The sequence below is a fragment of the Balaenoptera physalus genome (genome assembly GCF_965194825.1).
Source record: "Balaenoptera physalus genome assembly, chromosome: 1".
Lineage (NCBI taxonomy): Eukaryota > Metazoa > Chordata > Mammalia > Artiodactyla > Balaenopteridae > Balaenoptera > Balaenoptera physalus.
Window position 1 is genome coordinate 113,112,336 of NC_138882.1, and position 18,030 is coordinate 113,130,365.

An 18,030-nucleotide genomic window follows, 5' to 3' on the forward strand; every position below is an offset into this window, starting at 1 on the left:
GCCCTTCTGTGTTTTCATAAGGAAACTTCATCCCCCCGACTCCCTACCCCCCGGTGGAGGTGAGAGGCCCACACCCACGGGGCCGCATTCCTCTCCCGGGCTTGGGCTGGGTGTTCATTTCACCTTTCCCACGCGCCTGCTGGCTTTCCTCTTGGCGTGCAGCGCTGCTCCAGGCCCGGCCTGTGGGAACGAGGCAGATGCTGTGAGGCCTTGCCCAGCTCCACTCCCACTCCCCCTTCCGCAGGCCTACACATTCTGGGACTCCGCCTGAGGGATTTCTCTGTCTGAGGAAACTTGCTGGCCTACAGGCTGGGCAGACTTGCCGGAGGTCAGTTCTCTCCACCGCTGACAGAGGGAATTGGCCAACTCGTCCCCCAGCTTGCTCACCCAGGCTGGGGGGTCAAGGCCAGGCGAGGTCTACACCATCTCCTAGAGGTCCCCAGTGGGAATGGGAGCATCTGTCTACACAGTAACCTGCCCATCCCATGCACTTTGAATTTGCTTCCTTCTCTCATCAGCCACTTAAATCCACGGTGGGTAGGAAGTGTTAGAAAGAGGGACCATCAGAGAAAAAGTGCCTCCTTTAGGATCTCATCAAGCCCAAATCCAAGGGAAGAGCAGACCTCGGTGAGTACTTTATTCGAGCAGTGGCCTCTTATCCTGTTTTTGGTTAATAATTACATCTGCTTCAGCAGCTTCAGGGTTGCCTGTCGTTTGAGGCCATCAAGGATACAAACTGTGACACAGTCTTCCTTCTTCCTAAGGTGCCTGGTACAGGCGCAGCACTTAGTAGGTTCTCAGTAAACGCTAAACTCAGCAGAGCTCACTCCAGGGAGGCTTGGAAGGGGCTCTCCAAAGACGCCTGGGCGAGAGAGTGGCTCTTGGACTTTCTGTCCATCTAAAGCCACCAATGAACAATAGTTTAAGCATCCTGACATCCCACTTTTCTGTATTACTGGAGCAGTCAAATCAGGCTCGTGAGTAGATGTAGGGCTCCTTGTGTGAGGACTGTGGGGTCATCTTCAGGAGGAAGAAGCTTGGAGCCTGGCCTCCTTCCAGGGCAGAAGGCCAAGCCCTGAACTGAATATTGCCCTGTCCCCAGAACTGTGACCAGGACGTCCAGGGCTCCTTTATGTGCTGCTTCTGCAAGGCTCACTCTGGACACTGCTCCCACGATGTAATAATATTTGGTCATAGCATTTATTTATTACACATAATTTATTGTTACATAGGGGACTGGGAGCATGTTGAAAAATCCTGATTAGATCTGAGCTTGGGAATAAGCTTTTCTATAACCCTACTGAAAAATTCCCTAACAAGTCAAAGAAGGAAAAAGAAGAAGAAGAGAAAAAAGCCCCTGGCACTTGCAATGAAGACCAGATCATCAAGTCATATTTGTCACCCACAGGTATTAGATAGTTGGTCCCCAGGGACTCCCAGTTACTGCCTTAAGATCTCAGTGTCTGTATACGTTGCCGGGTTAGTAAACTTCGGAGGAATTGATGAACCACTGTGTCTGGGCTTTTCACTTCCTTGACCTGAGTCCTGCCAGGCAAGCTCACCTAACCTTCCTGAGAAATGTGGAGAAATGCAGAGGGCATGCAGGCCTGGGTGTGCCATTGCTGGGACCCAGCCTGCCCCCAGATTCTCTGGCTGCAGAGTGGCCTGGCCAACTCACACAGGTAGTGCCCTTGTATTCTTGGAAAAAGAAGCATCAAAGTAAAAGGGGAGGGGGAGGGAAGGCTAGACAGGAATTTTTCCAGGCCCTTCTGCTTAGGAATGAAAAGTTTGCTGGGAAACGGTTCTTATGGCTTTAAATGTTACAGATGATATACTCCAGAGGGGGACACAGTCCCCACGGGACGTGGCCCCTGGGAAGTATTTAATATCACCGGCTATTGTGTTTTTCTACAACAAAACTCTACATCCCTTGAGCACAGAGGCTAATTTTCACAGGTCTTTGTTATGTCCCACAGGGCCTTTCATACATGTGCCCAAGAATGTGTTGCTCTACTTTGATCTCCTATTGTGTAAGAAGATTTCCTCCGGGAAAGAACAATCAGTGAATTCATGAAACTTGGCACGGATTTTGATCTCAATTTATAGATGGGAACACCTATAAAATGAAGACGGTTGGGCCAGTCTGTGAGGCCAGTCCTAGCTCAAAATCCTGGCATCCTCTAAGATGTGGAAGAGTGAGGTCAGAGGGAGGCGGCCGGCTGCCGACAGCGCTGGGCAGCTGGGCGCTGGGGCCCAGGGCTCTTCAGAGACCATGTCAGAATTCCCGTTTTGCCATCACCAGGATGTACACCCAGAGGCACATCCCACAGTACTGCCCCTGGGTGTGTAGGCAAATATTGATTTAAATCATTTAATGAGTTAGTATTTGATGAGAACCTTCTACAGACAGTGAGCTGAGGGGCAGTGTCATGAGGGGTACAAAAGGTGACTACATCAGGACCCTTGCCCTCAAGGAGGTCGGGGCCCTGTCTGCAGCAGGCTGTGGGGCCCTGCACACAGAGCCACCTCCTTATTTCCTCATCTGTGAAACAAGCGAAACCAATTTGTTATGAGAATTAGAGATAATATAGGTAAAGCTTGTTGGACTACTTCTAGGATTGGATTGTTATTAAGAAATAGGTATTATAGGTCAAGTTCCCAGCACAGTACCTAGCACTTGGTAGGTATTTAACTGGTAATGTAAGGGAGCAGAATTTGCCACCCCCAAATAGGTCTCTTTGGTATAGGATTATTTTAGGCTGGTTATTTTTATTTTTTTTTATTTTTTATTTTTTTAATTAATTAATTAAGTTATGTTTTTAATTTTTGGCTGTGTTGGCTCCTCGCTTCTGTGCGAGGGCCCTCTCCAGTTGGGGCAAGCGGGGGCCACTCTTCATCGCGGTGCGCGGGCCTCTCACTATCGTGGCCTCTCTTGTTGCGGAGCACAGGCTCCAGACGTGCAGGCTCAGTAGTTGTGGCTCACGGGCCCAGCCGCTCCGCGGCATGTGGGATCTTCCCAGACCAGGGCTCGAACCCATGTCCCCTGCACCAGCAGGCAGACTCTCAACCACTGCGCCACCAGGGAAGCCCTATTTTTATTTTTTAATTTTTTCTTTTTTTTTATATCGAAGTATAGTTGATTTACAATGTTGTGTTAGTTTCAGGTGTACAGCAAAACAATTCATATATAATATATATTCATATTCTTTTTCAGATTCTTTTCCCTTATAGGTTATTACAAAATATTGAGTAGAGTTCCCTGTGCTATACAGTAGGTCCCTGTTGGTTATCTATTTTATATATAGTAGTGTGTATATGTCAACCCCAAACTCCTAATTTATCCCTCTCCCCACCCTTTCAGCTTTGGTATAGGCTGGTTATTTTTGAAAAACAACAGACACAGGAGTAGCTCTGGAAACCAAGCAGAAGTATGCCTTGTAAAAGACGCTTACATGTATGAGGGAAATCTGTATTTGTAAGGGTGTCTCCCTTGTTGTACCAGGAAGAGGGGGATGACTCAATCTCTAGAAACTCTTATCAGTGGAGAAGGCAAGGGCTTCAATCTGCATAATAAGCTTACTCTTATTACTGTGCTTTTCCTGATACCCTCTCATAACTCCCCCCTTCTTTCACATCTTCTTTTGTCTTCAGCTGAAGATGGTATTTAAGATGAGGGTTTCCACCATTTCAGGGAGTTAGTTTTCCTGGGTCTCTCTCATGGATACAGGAGGTATACATGCTATTAATCTTTTGTTTGTTTTTTCTCCTATTAATGTGTCTCATGGCAATTTAATAATTAGACCAGCCGAAGAACGCAGAAGGGAAGAAGGCAACGTTTTTCCTCCCCTACAGTAATTACTGTAGTTGCTGTTAATATACTCTCATCATTATTATCAGCATGGGCCAGCATTAGTAATGCTTTCAGAAGAGAGGGGACCTGAGAGGGACCCAAAGGAGGGGAGGGGCTCAGTGAATGGCAGGTGAGTTTCCACCCAAGAGCTCTTTGCCTCTCTAACGCGCAGTCTATGTACATCACATCCCCACCTGTGTCCCTAAGAAGCTACTCATATGCTTGTCATTCATTCTCCAGAACCCTTAGACTCACCCTTCCACAAGGCTTTCTAACAGGAAATACAACTGTCAGCAGATTTTTTTTAAAAGTTAAAACCAAGTTCAGTGCTCATGCATTTCTTCAGGCATTAACCGTGAACCCGCACTGCCTCATGAGCAGATCCCCACCTGCTCTCTGAAAGAGGCAAACCCTGGTCTCTGTGATGATCCAGAGGTGGCTTTGTTATCCGCAGTTCAATCAGGGGGGCTTTGGAGGCTCTGCCCTTAAGTGGGGCCGAGGCAGGCTAGGGCCACTCCACTGCCCCCAGAGGAATGTAAGAAATCCCCTTGATCCCTAAAGAATCTGGATTAACAAACCTTCTTGGTGGGCAAGGAAATCTGCTACAAATTCTAGCATCTAAATTCAAAGACTTTCAAATTCTTGCTTCTTAAAACTATTCCATTAATTAATTCCATACACATCACATTTTTTTTCTCTCTCTTTTCCTGTGCTCCTATTTTTCTCTGAAACCATAACTGTATTTGGGGGGTTAATAAACAAGTAATTGTAGAAAAGGTTTTTACTTCTTTGACCTCTCCTCTCTCCCTCCCTTTCTCTCTCCCACAAAAGCTTTACAGGCAGACCTCCTTTTACCGTACTTTGCTTTTTTGCACTTTACAGATCTTGTGTTTTTTACAAATTGAAGGTTTGTGGCGACCCTGCACCGAGCAAGTTTCTGGGAGCCATTTTTCCAATAGCATTTGTTCACTTCGTGTCTCTGTGTTACATTCTGGTAATTCAGTATTTCAAACTTTTTCCTTATTACTATATTTGTTATGGTGACCTGTGATCAGTGGTCTTTGATGTTACAATTGTGAATGTTTAAAATGCCCGTATAAGACGATGAACTTAACCCATAAATGCGGTGTGTGTTCCCACTGTTCCGCTGACCTGCCACTCTCCATCCCTCTCCCTCCCTCGCCTCGGGACTCCCTTATTCCTTGAGACACAACAGTATTGAGTTTAGGCCAATTAATAACCTACCATGGCCTCTAAATGTTCAAGTGAAAGGAAGAGTCGCCTCTCTCACTTCCGATCAAAAGATAGAAATGATTCAGCTTAGTGAGGAAGGCATGTCCAAGGAAGACTGGCCAAAATCTAGGCCTCTTGCACCAAACACTTAGTCAAGTTGTGAAGGCAGAGGAAAACTTCTTGAAGGAAATTAAAAGTGCTACTGCAGTGAACACATGAATAATAAGAAAGTGAAACAGCCTTATTGCTGATATGGAGACAGTGTTAGTGGTCTGGATAGAAGGTCAAACCAGTCACAACTTTCCCTCAAGCCAAAGCCTAATGCAGAGCAAGGCCCTAACTCTCTTCTGTTCTGTGCAAGCTGAGAGAGGTGAGGAAGCTGAGGAAGGAGAAGTGTGAACTTGCACGTGGCACTTAGCCTTTCTGGGCCCCACTTTCTTCATCTGTGAGATGAGGTTAATCACACTACTTAACACCCCGTTCCTGTGAGTGTTAAAGTGTGTGCAAAGCCCGCGTGGTGCCTGGCACAGTTCAGAGAGTCCATAAATATTAGAAATAGTTATTCCTTCTCTCTCCCCTGCCTCCTGGACTCATGGTGCTGCTTTATTGCTGCTGAAATTTTAATACCTTAAGATATCTTAATATTGAAATGTGGAACTTGGGAAATACTATATTTTTATAGAGACAGAAGTAAATCGAGTTAATCTTTTTTCACATGGCTATTTACACGTTTTCTAAATATCCTGATTGATGGGGAAGGGAGATCTGGAAAAGGAATTGGAGACTTTGCCCTAATCAACCTGGGCCTTGAGCTTTGGTTCCAGATGCTGTTATGACTCTCAGAGTGCTCAGGCCAGGGAGCAGACGTGGTTTTACAAAATTATCTTCCCAAGGTGCAAAGACTGCAGCTTTGGAGACGACCTGTGAGTCAGCAACAGGAGTGAACTGTGAGTAGGGAGACCGTCACTGATAAGGAAGGGATGACTCAATGAACTAGTCTTCGATTAGGTATGACGATCTGAACGAAATACCACTTAGGTGAGTATTTTGTGCCAAGTTGTTGGGGAGAGGGGACAGAAGTCATTAAGACTACGAAGTGGGATGAGACTTCCCTGGTGGTCCAGTGATTAAGACTCTGTGCTTCCAATGCAGGGGGTGTGGTTCGATCCCTGGTTGGGGAACTAGGATCCTACATGCTGCGTGGCCAAAAAAAAAAAAAAAAGGCTATGAAGTGGGAGCTTTCTTCCTTAAGGAACTCGGGAGGCGCTCCAGCAGACACCCACGCGCCCCTTTCTGCCAACCCCTTCAGCCCTCAATTCCCTTTTTGCTCCAAGAATCATCCTCTTGGGGAAACATTTACTCACTTTACTCATTACAGACACTCTCCTTTTTTTCTTCCCCAAACCACACTTATAAATGCCAGGGCTCAGGAAAAGAGTCTCTCCCTTCTCTGCTTCCCCAGAGTTAACAGAACTACAAGGACCCACCTTAGGAGACCACGTGAATCCCACAGGCATTTCCCAGAAAGATTCTGGCCCATCCTATTTATAAAAGAGTCACAAAAGGAATCCCATGTTGAATGCAGAATGAACAGGTTTCATGCTGGGTGGATCACCATCTGCTTGGGGTGTCCACACCGGGCACAAATGAACCCCCTTATTTTCCTCAGAGTCCCAGCTGGTTCCTGCCTCCCACTCAGCCCCCAGAGCCTCGCACGCTAATGTGAACGACTTCCTGAGCCAGAGAGGAAGGGGCTGCAGGTTTTATTCATCAAGATTTTCGGGCCACATCCTAGCATCTAAATCAATTCAGCTGATACTTATTCAGAAACCAGCAGGAAGGCTTGTGCCAGACTCTGCTGAGGCACTGTCTCTCCACCGAGGTACTTAGCGCAGTGCCTGACGCTGTCTTTATGACTCTTTATGTAGCCACGTCCCGCTGTCCAGCTGACCACGTCCCTCTGTGCTCTGGGGAGATCTGCAGGCTTTGATTTGGGCTTTCCTGGGGGCAGGGAGGGAGTCAGGGCAGGGGTTTGACAGGAGAAGAGGCTCCTCAGCTAAGCTCGGGCGCAGGTGGCCCTGGGAGCCTCGCAGGCACAGATGGGCTGCTTTCCCCTTCTGCAGCTGGAGCCCTGATCTCCTCTTCCATCTGGCTGCCGCCATTCACACACAGGTCACATGCCCCGAAGTTAGCAACGGCTGATCCCTTCCAGAGCTCATGGGCTGGCACTGCCTGCACCCCTCATTCTGTCTGTTCCCCTACTATTTCCTTGAAGACCGTGTATGGACCTCAGCCCCTTGGCTAATGAGACCAGGAGCTCCTGGAGGGCAGGGTTCTGGTCTGGGTGTTTTCCGTCTCAGCTGTCGGCACCCTGCTTGGATCAAGGCTTAGTGTCTACTTGATTGTTTCCAAAATGCCAACTTGACCAATTCCAAGTGAATCTTTAACTTTCAAGGAGCCCTTGACCAAATGCACGTCCAAAGTTAGACCTGTAGCCATCCAGCAGATCCACAGACATGGTTGGCTCAGCCCTCCTTCTGCAGCTGGAGCGCTCTCCCTGGGCCCTGCATCCTCCCCAATAAACATCCAGGCGGAAGGTAGGGATTGAAGGAATAAGAGAGACCTGCCAGGCCCAAGGCCCATGGAAGAGGCAGGGAAAGCAAGAGGAAGGGAGAGATTAGGAAAGAGATCCCAAAAAGAGAAAGAGGAGGGAGGGGGGATATGGAGACTGGATCAGAGGACACAGAGAGACACAGAGAAGGGGGGAGAAAGACAAAGGAGAGAGAGAAAGTCAGAGGAGCCAGGGGAGCATGGCAGACAGCTCGGGAGGGCTGGGGGTTGCCATGCCATAACTTGTCCTAATTCTTGAGCGCCTACTGTGTGCCAGGATCTGTTGTAGACCCTTGAGGATACAGTGGTCAAGAAGACAAGCTCTTTCCTCAAGGAGTTTATATTCCCGTGGATGACTGATGACAAATAAATTAGTATATAATAAAAGTTGTTAAAGAAAAATAAAGCAGGTGATGGTCTACTCTCAAATAGAAGCTAGTTTCACTCAGAATCTTCTGACTCCTAGTCTAGTGCTATCGTGTTAATGTGAAAGACAAAACGCCCCAGACAATGAAGGAAATGCTTTTATTCAGGTTATTGCAGTGGGGAGAACGTTCATTAAGGAGGAATGTCTCAAAGAAAAGGAAGGGGCCTGGGGTTTCATACAGGCAGGTAAACAAGGGAGTCATCCTGAGTCTTACAGGAGCCTTGAGGGAGGATGTAGATGGGTCTTATCTCAAAATATTTGAGGGTGGTGATCCTTTGAGGTTTAGCCTCTGGAACACAAAAGATGGGGGATTTTGAAAAGCCAAAGGGTAGGGGGTTTCTTAAGCATTGCTGTGTTCCGGAAGCACAGGGCTCAGGTAAAATTCAACTAATATCTAATCACTAATTAGATCACTGTCAATAATATCATCCTACCTCCATTATTCTAAAAACTAAATGTGATCGCTTCTCTGTGCTTATTACCTGCCCTTTAACTTTGGAGTTCCTTCAAGCATCACACAGGCCCTTTGTGACCTGATTCTTCCCTGCTCCCAATTAGCTGAAGTGGGAAAGCACAGGGAAAGGCACACAGAAGAGGATCTTCTGGGCCAGGCTCGCCCATCACCTCCGCACATCTGCCACTGGCCAGAACTCAGTCATGTGGCCACACTTACCTTCAAGGGTGGCTGGGAAGTATAATCCAGCTGTGGGCCCAGAAAGAAGGAGAAAATGGATGTCAGTGGTCACAGCTAGCTCGCTTTGTCACGTGTACTTTTCAGGCTGTTTTCTCTCTCTCTAGGAACATCCCTCCTTCCTGGCCCTTCTCTGATTATATGGCACCTGTGCACCCTTCCAGAGTCATGTAAGCATGCTGTCCTTTAGGAATTCTTTCTTGACCACCAGTGTGGGTCAGGTACCCACCACATGCCTGTGTAGCACCCAAGGATCTGTTACAATACCAATCACGGTGCTCTACAACTATTTATTTTCTCATCAGTCTCCTTACACTAGACCTCGAAGTCCCTGGCATTAGAGACTGCCTTTTGTCTCCCCGCCCTTGATGCCTGGCACTGCCGGGCACTGGATCGGTGATGCATAACATCTGTCAAACACATGAATGGACCCTGGTTTGCTTCTAAACTGCCAGGATAATTTCAACTGAAAAAAGACCAGAGGGTCGCCTCATAACCCTAATGGAAGGTTTCATTTGAGATCTGGGCCTGGATCAGTTCTCACAGCGGGGTCCCCGAAGAAGACACTAAGCATTGTTGATGTTAGGGGTGCAAAGAGAGCTCAAATGCCTTATTTTGAGTTCAGCCCACTAACCATCTTTCACTGCCCAATTAGCCCTTAGAGAGAAAAGAGAACTGTGGCCTCAGCTTCCTGGCAGGTGAGGATGGATGTATCGGACGCCCATTGTGTGAGTTGGGCGAGGACTGTAGCTGGCTTGGAAGGAAGACAATGAGCTGGAATGGCCCCTATTTGCATGGTGTCTGGGTAGTCAAGTAAACAGTTACACAGTGACACACGGGCACAGCTTCAGCGATCCCCACAACGTTCCCCGCCAGTTTGAGTCAAGACCAAAGACAGTAAAATCTTATTAACACAGGAGAGAAAGGCTGAGTCATTTCCATAATGACTGGCTCACGGCAGGAATCATTACCAAGCCTGAGGATGAGAAAATGGCCTCTTTTCATGTCGGGTTATTGGCTGGAGTCTCATCTTCACAACTTCTGAAGAAGGAATTATATGGCTCACACATCCAAGAACCAAAAAAAAATGGGAAGATTACCTCATGGCACATGAGTAACCAGACCACAGAAGTGACTGGGACCTAAGGCGTGAGGGGGCAGAGCAGCTGCCCACAGCTACTTAGGGCTCCTACTCCACGGCCACTGAGTTCTCTCCTGTGAAGTCCTAGGTTTGTGCATTGGTTAAGCAGGAACATTGAGCAGCCCAAGTGATAATGATGATGATTATAGCTTACATTTATTAAGACTTAAAATGTGCTAGGCACTAAGCTGGGGGATTTACACATGCTATCTCATTTCATCTTTGCAATCACTCTATAAAATATATACTACATACCCTTATCATTTTAGGTGGGAAACATACTGTGGGGAGGATGCTGAACAACTCAGCTCCAGACACCCTGAGCTTTGTTTTCCTAAGATCATGTCTAGTTGTTTCCCACCTCTGGGCCTTTGCACGTGCTGTTTCTTCTGTCTCTGCCACATACTTTGCCCAGATCCTCCCCTGGGTTTACTCCTTACCTCATTCAGGCCTCTGCTCAAATGCCACCTTCTCCAGAGAGGTTTCCCTAATTTTTCCACATAAAATCGTCCCCGACTCCCACCTGCTGTTCTCTATCTCATTACCCTCCTTTGTCTTTCTTTATAGCATTTAACAGTAATTGAAATGATACCATAGATTTATGAGTCTCCAGAGCCTTGAAGAGAGCCTGGAACATAGTAGGAGCTCAATAAATATAGGTTGGGTAAATGAATAAACAAAGTCCCTGGAGAGCAGGGCCACCTCAGCACCTGCCCAGGGCACACAGTTCTCAATAAGAACCAACAAAAGGAGAAGGAAGAAGGAGGGGAGCAGAAAAGTCCTATTCAGATTCCAATTTAACTGTTTATTTAGTTTTTCTTGTGCATCAAACTTAGTGACCCACAGTATCTCATTCAATTCTCATATTCTGTGAAGTAGGTAAGTTTAGTGAGAAAGGGGAAATATAAGAATAGTGGGCAGAAACACATTTGCATCAATTCCTTGGTAAACTCTTTATCTATAACAGGAAAGAGCGTGTTATTAAAAAAAACAGATTCCCAATTGCTTATCTTTATGTAGCCCAAACCACAGAATTTTGTGTTTATTTTTTTATGATTCAGCTTCATGAAACTTGCAGGCTATTTGATTTATTGTGTTTACTTTTACTATTACTTCAAGATAAAAGATTTGTTTCTAACATCTACCCTTCCCTCAACTCAGCTTTTAGAATTTCTTCCATGGTTTACGTGTATGGATTCAATTCTCTGGATACCTGTGAGTTTCCTCCATAAATTGTTTTGTCAGCTTTTATGGAGAAGGAGCCTGAGTTTTTCTAAAGATGTGTCCAAACTAAAATATCATTTTATAATAGCATTACAACAGCATTTTAATCACTTGATCATTTTAATCACATATTGGAACAGTGACCTGACAAAATCTTGCAGGGTCCTAATCTGAAATCCCAGGAGCCCCTGACACCACCCCCTGACAAAAAATCCTCCCTGCTTATTAAAAGAAAGCATTCTTCAGTGAGTTGGGCCTCTCCTTGCCTCCTTGCCTAGCAAGGCACAGGTTGATTGGTTGGTCTGTGGTTAAACCTGAACTTACGCAATGAGGATGTGGCTACTGTTGCAGGGTTCTGCAAAGTTAGGGAATCTGATGAGGTCTGGGCTTTGAGCCGGGTCCCAGTTTATGTAACAAGCCCCAATCTGACAGCTCCCTAGGCCAAATGGCCAGCTGGTGACCCTGACTGGTCTCTCCATCCCTCCTTCTGTGTACCAGGGGGAGCCCATAAATCCGGGGGGGGGGTTAGGATTAGGGTCAGAGGTCACCCTATTACAGCTCAGATCCACTTAGTGCTGAAGCAGCCCATGGGCTGCTTTTCAGAGGTGTCGGGAGCTCTTAAAGGGATAGTAATGCTGAAATAATAACACATCCCTGACCAGAGGCACTTAACCCCTGAAAAATGTCAAGGAGAATGGAAATGGTAAACCAGTGTCACTTCAGAGAGATACCTTGGGAGCTCATTCCCCTCTTTGTGACCTGATGAAGAGAAAAGAAATGTGCATATGCTGTTGAGCCCCAATTCTCACCTACCACATGAAGCTTCACCGGAGGAAATTTTGGGGAGACCCCTTCCCCTTCGAACCCTCCTGCTATGTCTACCAGAGTTATCCCTTCCTGTAAACAACTCCTCTCCACATTATCCAAAACGTACTTCTGATTAAATATTTGTCTAGGGCGGGAGTTGAGCCTGAGCAGGTGTTTTTTAGTTAAATGAGCTAACATGACGGCCCTGTGGCATGCAGGATCTTAGTTCCCTGACTAGGGATCGAACCCTCGGCCCTGCAGTGAAAACACGGAGTCTTAACCACTGGACCACCAGGGAAGTCCCGCATGACATAGCATCTTATGGCTTAGGACATGGGTCAATCCTTAACCCTAGGTATTCTTACTACCATTTTTTTTAGTGGGAAAACCAAGGCGTATAGGAGTTGATAACTTGTCCGAGAACATATATCAAGATGAAGACTGCAGTTTGAATTCCAATCACTTTCAACATCATATTACAAGCAAGCAGGAATAACGAAAGCAAGCCTAAGCAAACCCGGCTCTCTCGGGGTGGAGACCCCTACTGCCAATGCTAGACAGGGTGCCACACTTCAGAGTTTACAAAGCATCCTCAGGCTCTTGTCCAGACAATGACACAGGGGCGTTACTGGATCACAGCCTCCAGCCCACTGAAGGCAGGGGCAAACGCCAACACACTCTGGTAGCCTAGAGGGCAAATTCAGAATGCCCCCGTAATTGGTTTTCATAATGACGCTCTTAAGTCAGCAGCGCAAACGGGACCCAATTTCCATTGCACTCTTATTTCAGAAAGCAGTGAGTACACAAGGGATTGGGGAGAATCTTCCATCAAAAATGTTTAACACAAGCGTTGAGTTTCTCAAAGGATAGGACTTAAATACTTCAATATTTGATTTCTCTGAAATGCCTCATCCCCTGATGGTCCCAGGTAAATGAGGTGTTACCATATGTACCTACTAATCTTCCAAACCTAAGTTCCAGCACAATAATTTTTTTAAAAAATCTATTCAAAGTTGCCACTAAACAACGAAAAAATTTACAAACTTCCCACAAGCCTAAAGTATTTTATTCTATTAAAACAAAAATAAAGTCTTCTTTTTCCCAGTAAGCCTCCAAAATTCTCAAATTGTTGGCAATGAATTACATATTGATGTGACTTACTGCTTTCGTATGGTCAGTGCAACATTTTACTCTCTTTCATGCCCATGCACCATATTTTCAGTGAGTGCCAAAGAAATAAACATATTTTCTGGAGTAAATATGTTTAAAATAAAATATGTTCCCAATTCTTAGGACTGTGAGAGAGAGGAGAAGTCCACAGACCAACACCCAGTTCCCCACAGCTGGCGGCCAGCCCGCAGGGGCCCGCTGGGGAAGGAGACAGGTTTGGCATCTTATCAGATTCAGAGTTCTGATTGCTCTCCTGGACCGACATGCTCGTTGCTGAATCAAGTCAATACTTACTGCCTAAAATGACTCTCAGATTGTCCCTTACCTAAAAATAAGCAACACATTCTTGAGGCCTGCTGGAGTACTCCTTCAGGGACAGGGAAGGATTACCAATAGCAAACAGACCATAAAGAATGCTGAGAGACTACAAATAAAGATGCATTTTGATTACTTTATCAGTCTGCTGTGCATCACAGAGGCGACTCCTGTTGATATGTTGCTGCTCACACAAACACAGCTGCCCTGCAGCAAATCAGAGGCGTGTCCTCCCTCAGGAACGCCTCAGGTGTCACATGAGAGGCAGCCACTTTGAGCTTGAGATGTCATAAGTAATGTGCCTGGCTGATCAGGGGAGGAGGCCGATTCCCGTGACTCTGTCGATTTTTCCTTTGGGCCAGTTCCTTCTAACCCACAAGGAGGCCCAGCAAGGATCCTCTACAGCTGGTTGAGGCTGGGCCCAGGCTGTTCAGAGGTAGACCTGGGGCAACAGTACTGAAGCCTGGATATAATATTCCTGAGGTCATGAAGGGTTATGACTTGAGACCCATGGAGCTTCAAAGCGCCCACTGGGGTGCCTCCTGTCGAGCTTACGAGAGCTTTTCCCCTTGGAGGACTGCTCATTCCTCCTTACTCTGTCGGGGGTAATGGAGCTGGGAACCCCTGCATCTGAGCTGCCTTCAAGGAAAGATCCCAGAAAGGAATCGCTGTTCTTCCCAAGTTCCTCGCCTTGATTGCTAACTCTGCCCTAACTCTACCGGCCATTCTTCCATCTGGACCAGCACTATGGCTGCCACCACGGGGCCCCCCCGGGACTTACCTGGCCAGGTGTGAGCAACACATTCCTCACACCTGAAACAGGGTGTTTTTAAAAATTACAAAGATTAAAATAAATAGAAATCAACTAAGAGCAAAGTATCTACAAATGGAGAGTGCTACTGAGCACAGGGTTTTTCTGGAATAACCAGCGTCTAGACATACATTGTCTGGGCTGCTGACACCGATTCTGGTCCTGGCTTCTTCCCTTACTTCAATAGCCCCTGAGAGACCACATCCCAAAGCCCAGTTTTCAGTCCAGAGAGATTATAGATAGAGTTTGGGGGAAGAAGAAGGAGTCCAGTCAAGTCCCAGTTTGAACAATAGATTTGCTTGAGGGGATAACAGAAATGCAGAAATAGAAGACACCAACGGAGATGTCCCATCCACAGGCAACCAGTCTCTCAATTCCTCTCATCTCACAATGGCTTTTATGTGATGTTCATTCATTCCACAAACATCTCCTAAGCACCTACTGTATGCCAGGGCCTGGGTTAGGCACTGTTGGTGGAAATAAATAAGGTTCAGCTCCTGCCTTTGAGAAGCTCAGATCTAAAGGGAAAGTCACTGTAATCTCTGGATTATTTTACCGGCTTTCTATCTAGTTTTCCTACTTCTCAACTTTTCCCCCTCAGTACATTCTCAGAATAGTAATCAGGGGGATCTCATTAAAACTTAGTCACATCTTGTTATGTATTTGCTACCATGTCTTTCCATCTCACTTACAATTAAAACCAGCTTCTTTATAATGGCCTAACAGCTGAATATAATCTGACCTCCCTATTGCCTCTCATCCATTACAGCTGCCCAGGACCCTCCTGCCTCAGAATCTTTGCTCTTACACTTTCTTCTTCCTTGAATTATCCTTTCCCACATAATCCCCTGGATCATTCTGCTACATACTTCAGATATGCCCTTAAATGCTATCTTTTCAGGGAGGTCTTCCCTAAATCACTGCTATGGACTGAATGGTGTCCCCTCAAAAATCATATGTTGAAGCCCTTAATGCTTATGTGACTACATTGGAGGTAGGGCCTTTAAGGAGGTGATTAAGGTTAAGTGAGATCATAAGAGTAGAGCCCTGATTTGACAGAACTGGTGCCCTTATAAGTAAAGGTGGAGACATCAGAGCTCTCTCGCCACCATGTGAGGGCACAGAAAGAAGGCAGCCATCTGCAAGCCAGGAAGAGAGCCCTCACCAAAACCTGACTGTGCTGGTACCCCGACCTCAGACTTCTGGCTCCAGAACTGTGAGAAAATGCATTTCTGTTGTTAAGCCACCCAGTCTCTGGTGTTTTGTTATGGCAGCCTGAGCTAATTAATATACTCTCCTACCCTATTTAAAATTTTAATTTCTGTATCACCTCCTAACTTTGCTCCTTTATTTGTAGCATTCATCATACTCTAATATACTACCTATTTTGTTTATTGTTTGTCTTCCAGCACAATATAATATGAATGAGAACATAAAAGTTTTTTTAAAAAAAGAGCAAGATAGTCATGTACAGGGAAAGTCTAAGGGAGAATGTGGCAGTTGTCCCCCACCCCAGCCCCAGAGAAGCAGACTCTGAGATGGAGCTGAGCACGAAGGGTGCCCTCGGAATCAACATCTGTGAAAGGGCAGAGGAGGAGGAAGGACGAGCAGAGGGAGAGGTCCAGTTGCAATGTAGGCCTGATGACAGTGTCAGTGACCCACAGGGAGCTCTAGAAAGGCCCTTCAGAGTTAGGCTGAGATCACTTCACACTCTGCACTGATCAACCACTGGCTGCGGGCCGCCAGAAAGGGGCATGACTTGGGCAGCTGGGGCAAGCCCTGGGGAGCTGGACTGCTGATGGCTGTCTGCCGACAGCACTTCCAGCAGCCGGGGCAACAAGCCCAGCGATTAGGGGGATCAGGGTGGTGTATTGCAGTGCCCAGCACAGCACCCAGAGGGCTCTGAGAGCAGGGAGGGGAGGAACAGACTGCCCGGAAGAATCGTGAAGGCTTCACTGAGGAGAGTCCCAGATGATAAGAAGCGCTTTCAGGCGGACAAAGAGGGGCGTAAATTTGAGCTACATGCACATGGGTCATTGTTGCATGGTGGACTGGGGAGGGGGTGTTGAGGGGAGGTGAGAGGTTAATTGTCTCCTCACCCACCATGAAGACCTGACGTCATCCCCTCTGTGTGAAGCGGGGGAGCCTCAGCTTGTTCCATGAACACTAGATGAGCAAAACTATGTGGGTAAACAGTAAACTCCTGTGGCCAGAAAGAAATCAAATCATGATCGGCTGGTGAGTAACTCAACAGGATTTTTCAATCTGCAAGTATTTCGTCTGTTAATAAACACCAGTACCTGTGTAGTGGCTGCCGTACTTCCTGCCCCACGGTGCTGCCAAAGTCCAGCGGCTGCAATGGACGCCGAGGAATGGGCCCTGCACCCCTGACTGAGCAGCTCATTCTCTGTGTGATCTTAGCTCGGTCACTTCACCTCTTGGGGTCCATCATCTGTAAAGCAGAGCTAACACCCTCTTCCCGGGGTTCAGTGGCTTAGAGGCAATACCGTATCTAAAGCTGTGCTGTACGCGGTGGGCCCCTGGTACTGCTCTGCTGCCCTGGACAGCTCACGAGGGCTGCAGCAAGTGCCCCCAGCATGCTTTGAGGCCACCGCTGATCTTGGCCGCTCTGTCACCAAGACACCATTAGGGCCAGAGCAAGCCCGAGGACATCGTTACATAAGCGGTCTGCTCAGACAAGGCCGGGACTGGTAATGAGCAGAGACGGGGAAATGAGCAGCCTTGGTCTCTCTCCTCTTGAGGGCCCTGGGCTGGGGTTAGGCATGGTTGCTTAGCGACAGCCCTAATTCATCCAGGGGACCGTGGAGCCAAGGCCCCCCGTTCCCACCAGGGAAGGAGTGCTGATTGCCTCAGTGCCGGTCAGAGCTCTCATTTGTGAGGATTTATTTGGACACTTTTTCCTGAAGGGGGTTTTATTCTGAGGTAAACTAGGGACATTCCTCTGATGGGAATTACCGCTGGGATGAAAGAAGAGCTACGAGAGATGGTGGGGGGGGGAGAGGGTGGGAGCTGCAACTTGGGGTTCCTGCCCACACTATTCATGGAGCAAATTATTCCGGAACAGAGGCAGGATGACCAAAGAGAAGCTGCACAAATGGGCCTTTGTTTCATACTTGGCAGGGAGAGTGCAGGAGTCCTTTTTCTTTTTTTAAAAAAAATTAATTTATTAATTAACTTATTTTTGGCTGCATTGGGTCTTTGTTGCTGCATGCGGGCTTTCTCTAGTTGCAGAGATCGGGGTCTACTCTTCATTGCAGTGCTCGGGCTTTTCATTGCAGTGGCTTCTCTTGCTGTGGAGCACGGGCCCTAGGCATGTGGGCTTCAGTGGTTGCAGCACGTGGGCTTCAGTAGTTATGGCTCACAGGCTTAGTTGCTCCGCAGCATATGGGATCTTCCCGGACCAGGGCTCGAACCCGTGTCTCCTGAATTGGCAGGTGGATTCTTAACCACTGCGCCACCAGGGAAGTCCCCTTTTTCTCTTTTTAAGTCTTCCTAAGTCCCAGCCATTGTGCTGCCCCTGGACGCGACCGGCTCCTGCACCCCTCAGAAGTGGGGTTGAGGGAGATGAGTCAGATTGCCTGCAGGCACCTGCCCTGGTTTGTGAGTCAGGAATTTCTGGACTGTTCCCATTGAGCTGCCTCCCAGAGCTGTCCTGTCCCATCCACTCTGGGGAGGGAACACACCGTTTAGTCCTGCAGTTGCTTTTGCAGGTTGAAAGCACTAAGCAGTA

At 47.2% G+C, this 18,030-nt stretch overlaps 1 protein-coding gene and 1 long non-coding RNA gene across 6 annotated transcripts in view; one reads left to right on the forward strand and one right to left on the reverse strand.

Annotated features, from left to right (window-relative positions):
* Positions 1-18,030, reverse strand: part of LOC309636483 (uncharacterized protein) — a 61,734-nt gene that overhangs the window by 16,623 nt on the left and 27,081 nt on the right. Inside the window, exon 1 of one of the 5 annotated variants that reach the window (XM_082409615.1) lies at positions 124-527. The exons of the other annotated variants lie outside the window; for them this stretch is intronic. Coding sequence (XP_082265741.1) covers positions 124-254 — 131 coding nt within the window. The 5' untranslated portion in view covers positions 255-527. Of the gene's footprint in view, positions 1-123; positions 528-18,030 lie in introns of those variants that run through there. 5 annotated transcript variants of the gene reach the window in all.
* The window catches only part of LOC309636553, a 46,471-nt gene that overhangs the window by 8,594 nt on the left and 19,847 nt on the right, over positions 1-18,030 (forward strand). The window contains exon 2 of the long non-coding RNA XR_014250070.1: positions 519-15,495. This is a non-coding gene — a long non-coding RNA (uncharacterized lncRNA). The remainder of the gene's footprint in view (positions 1-518; positions 15,496-18,030) is intronic.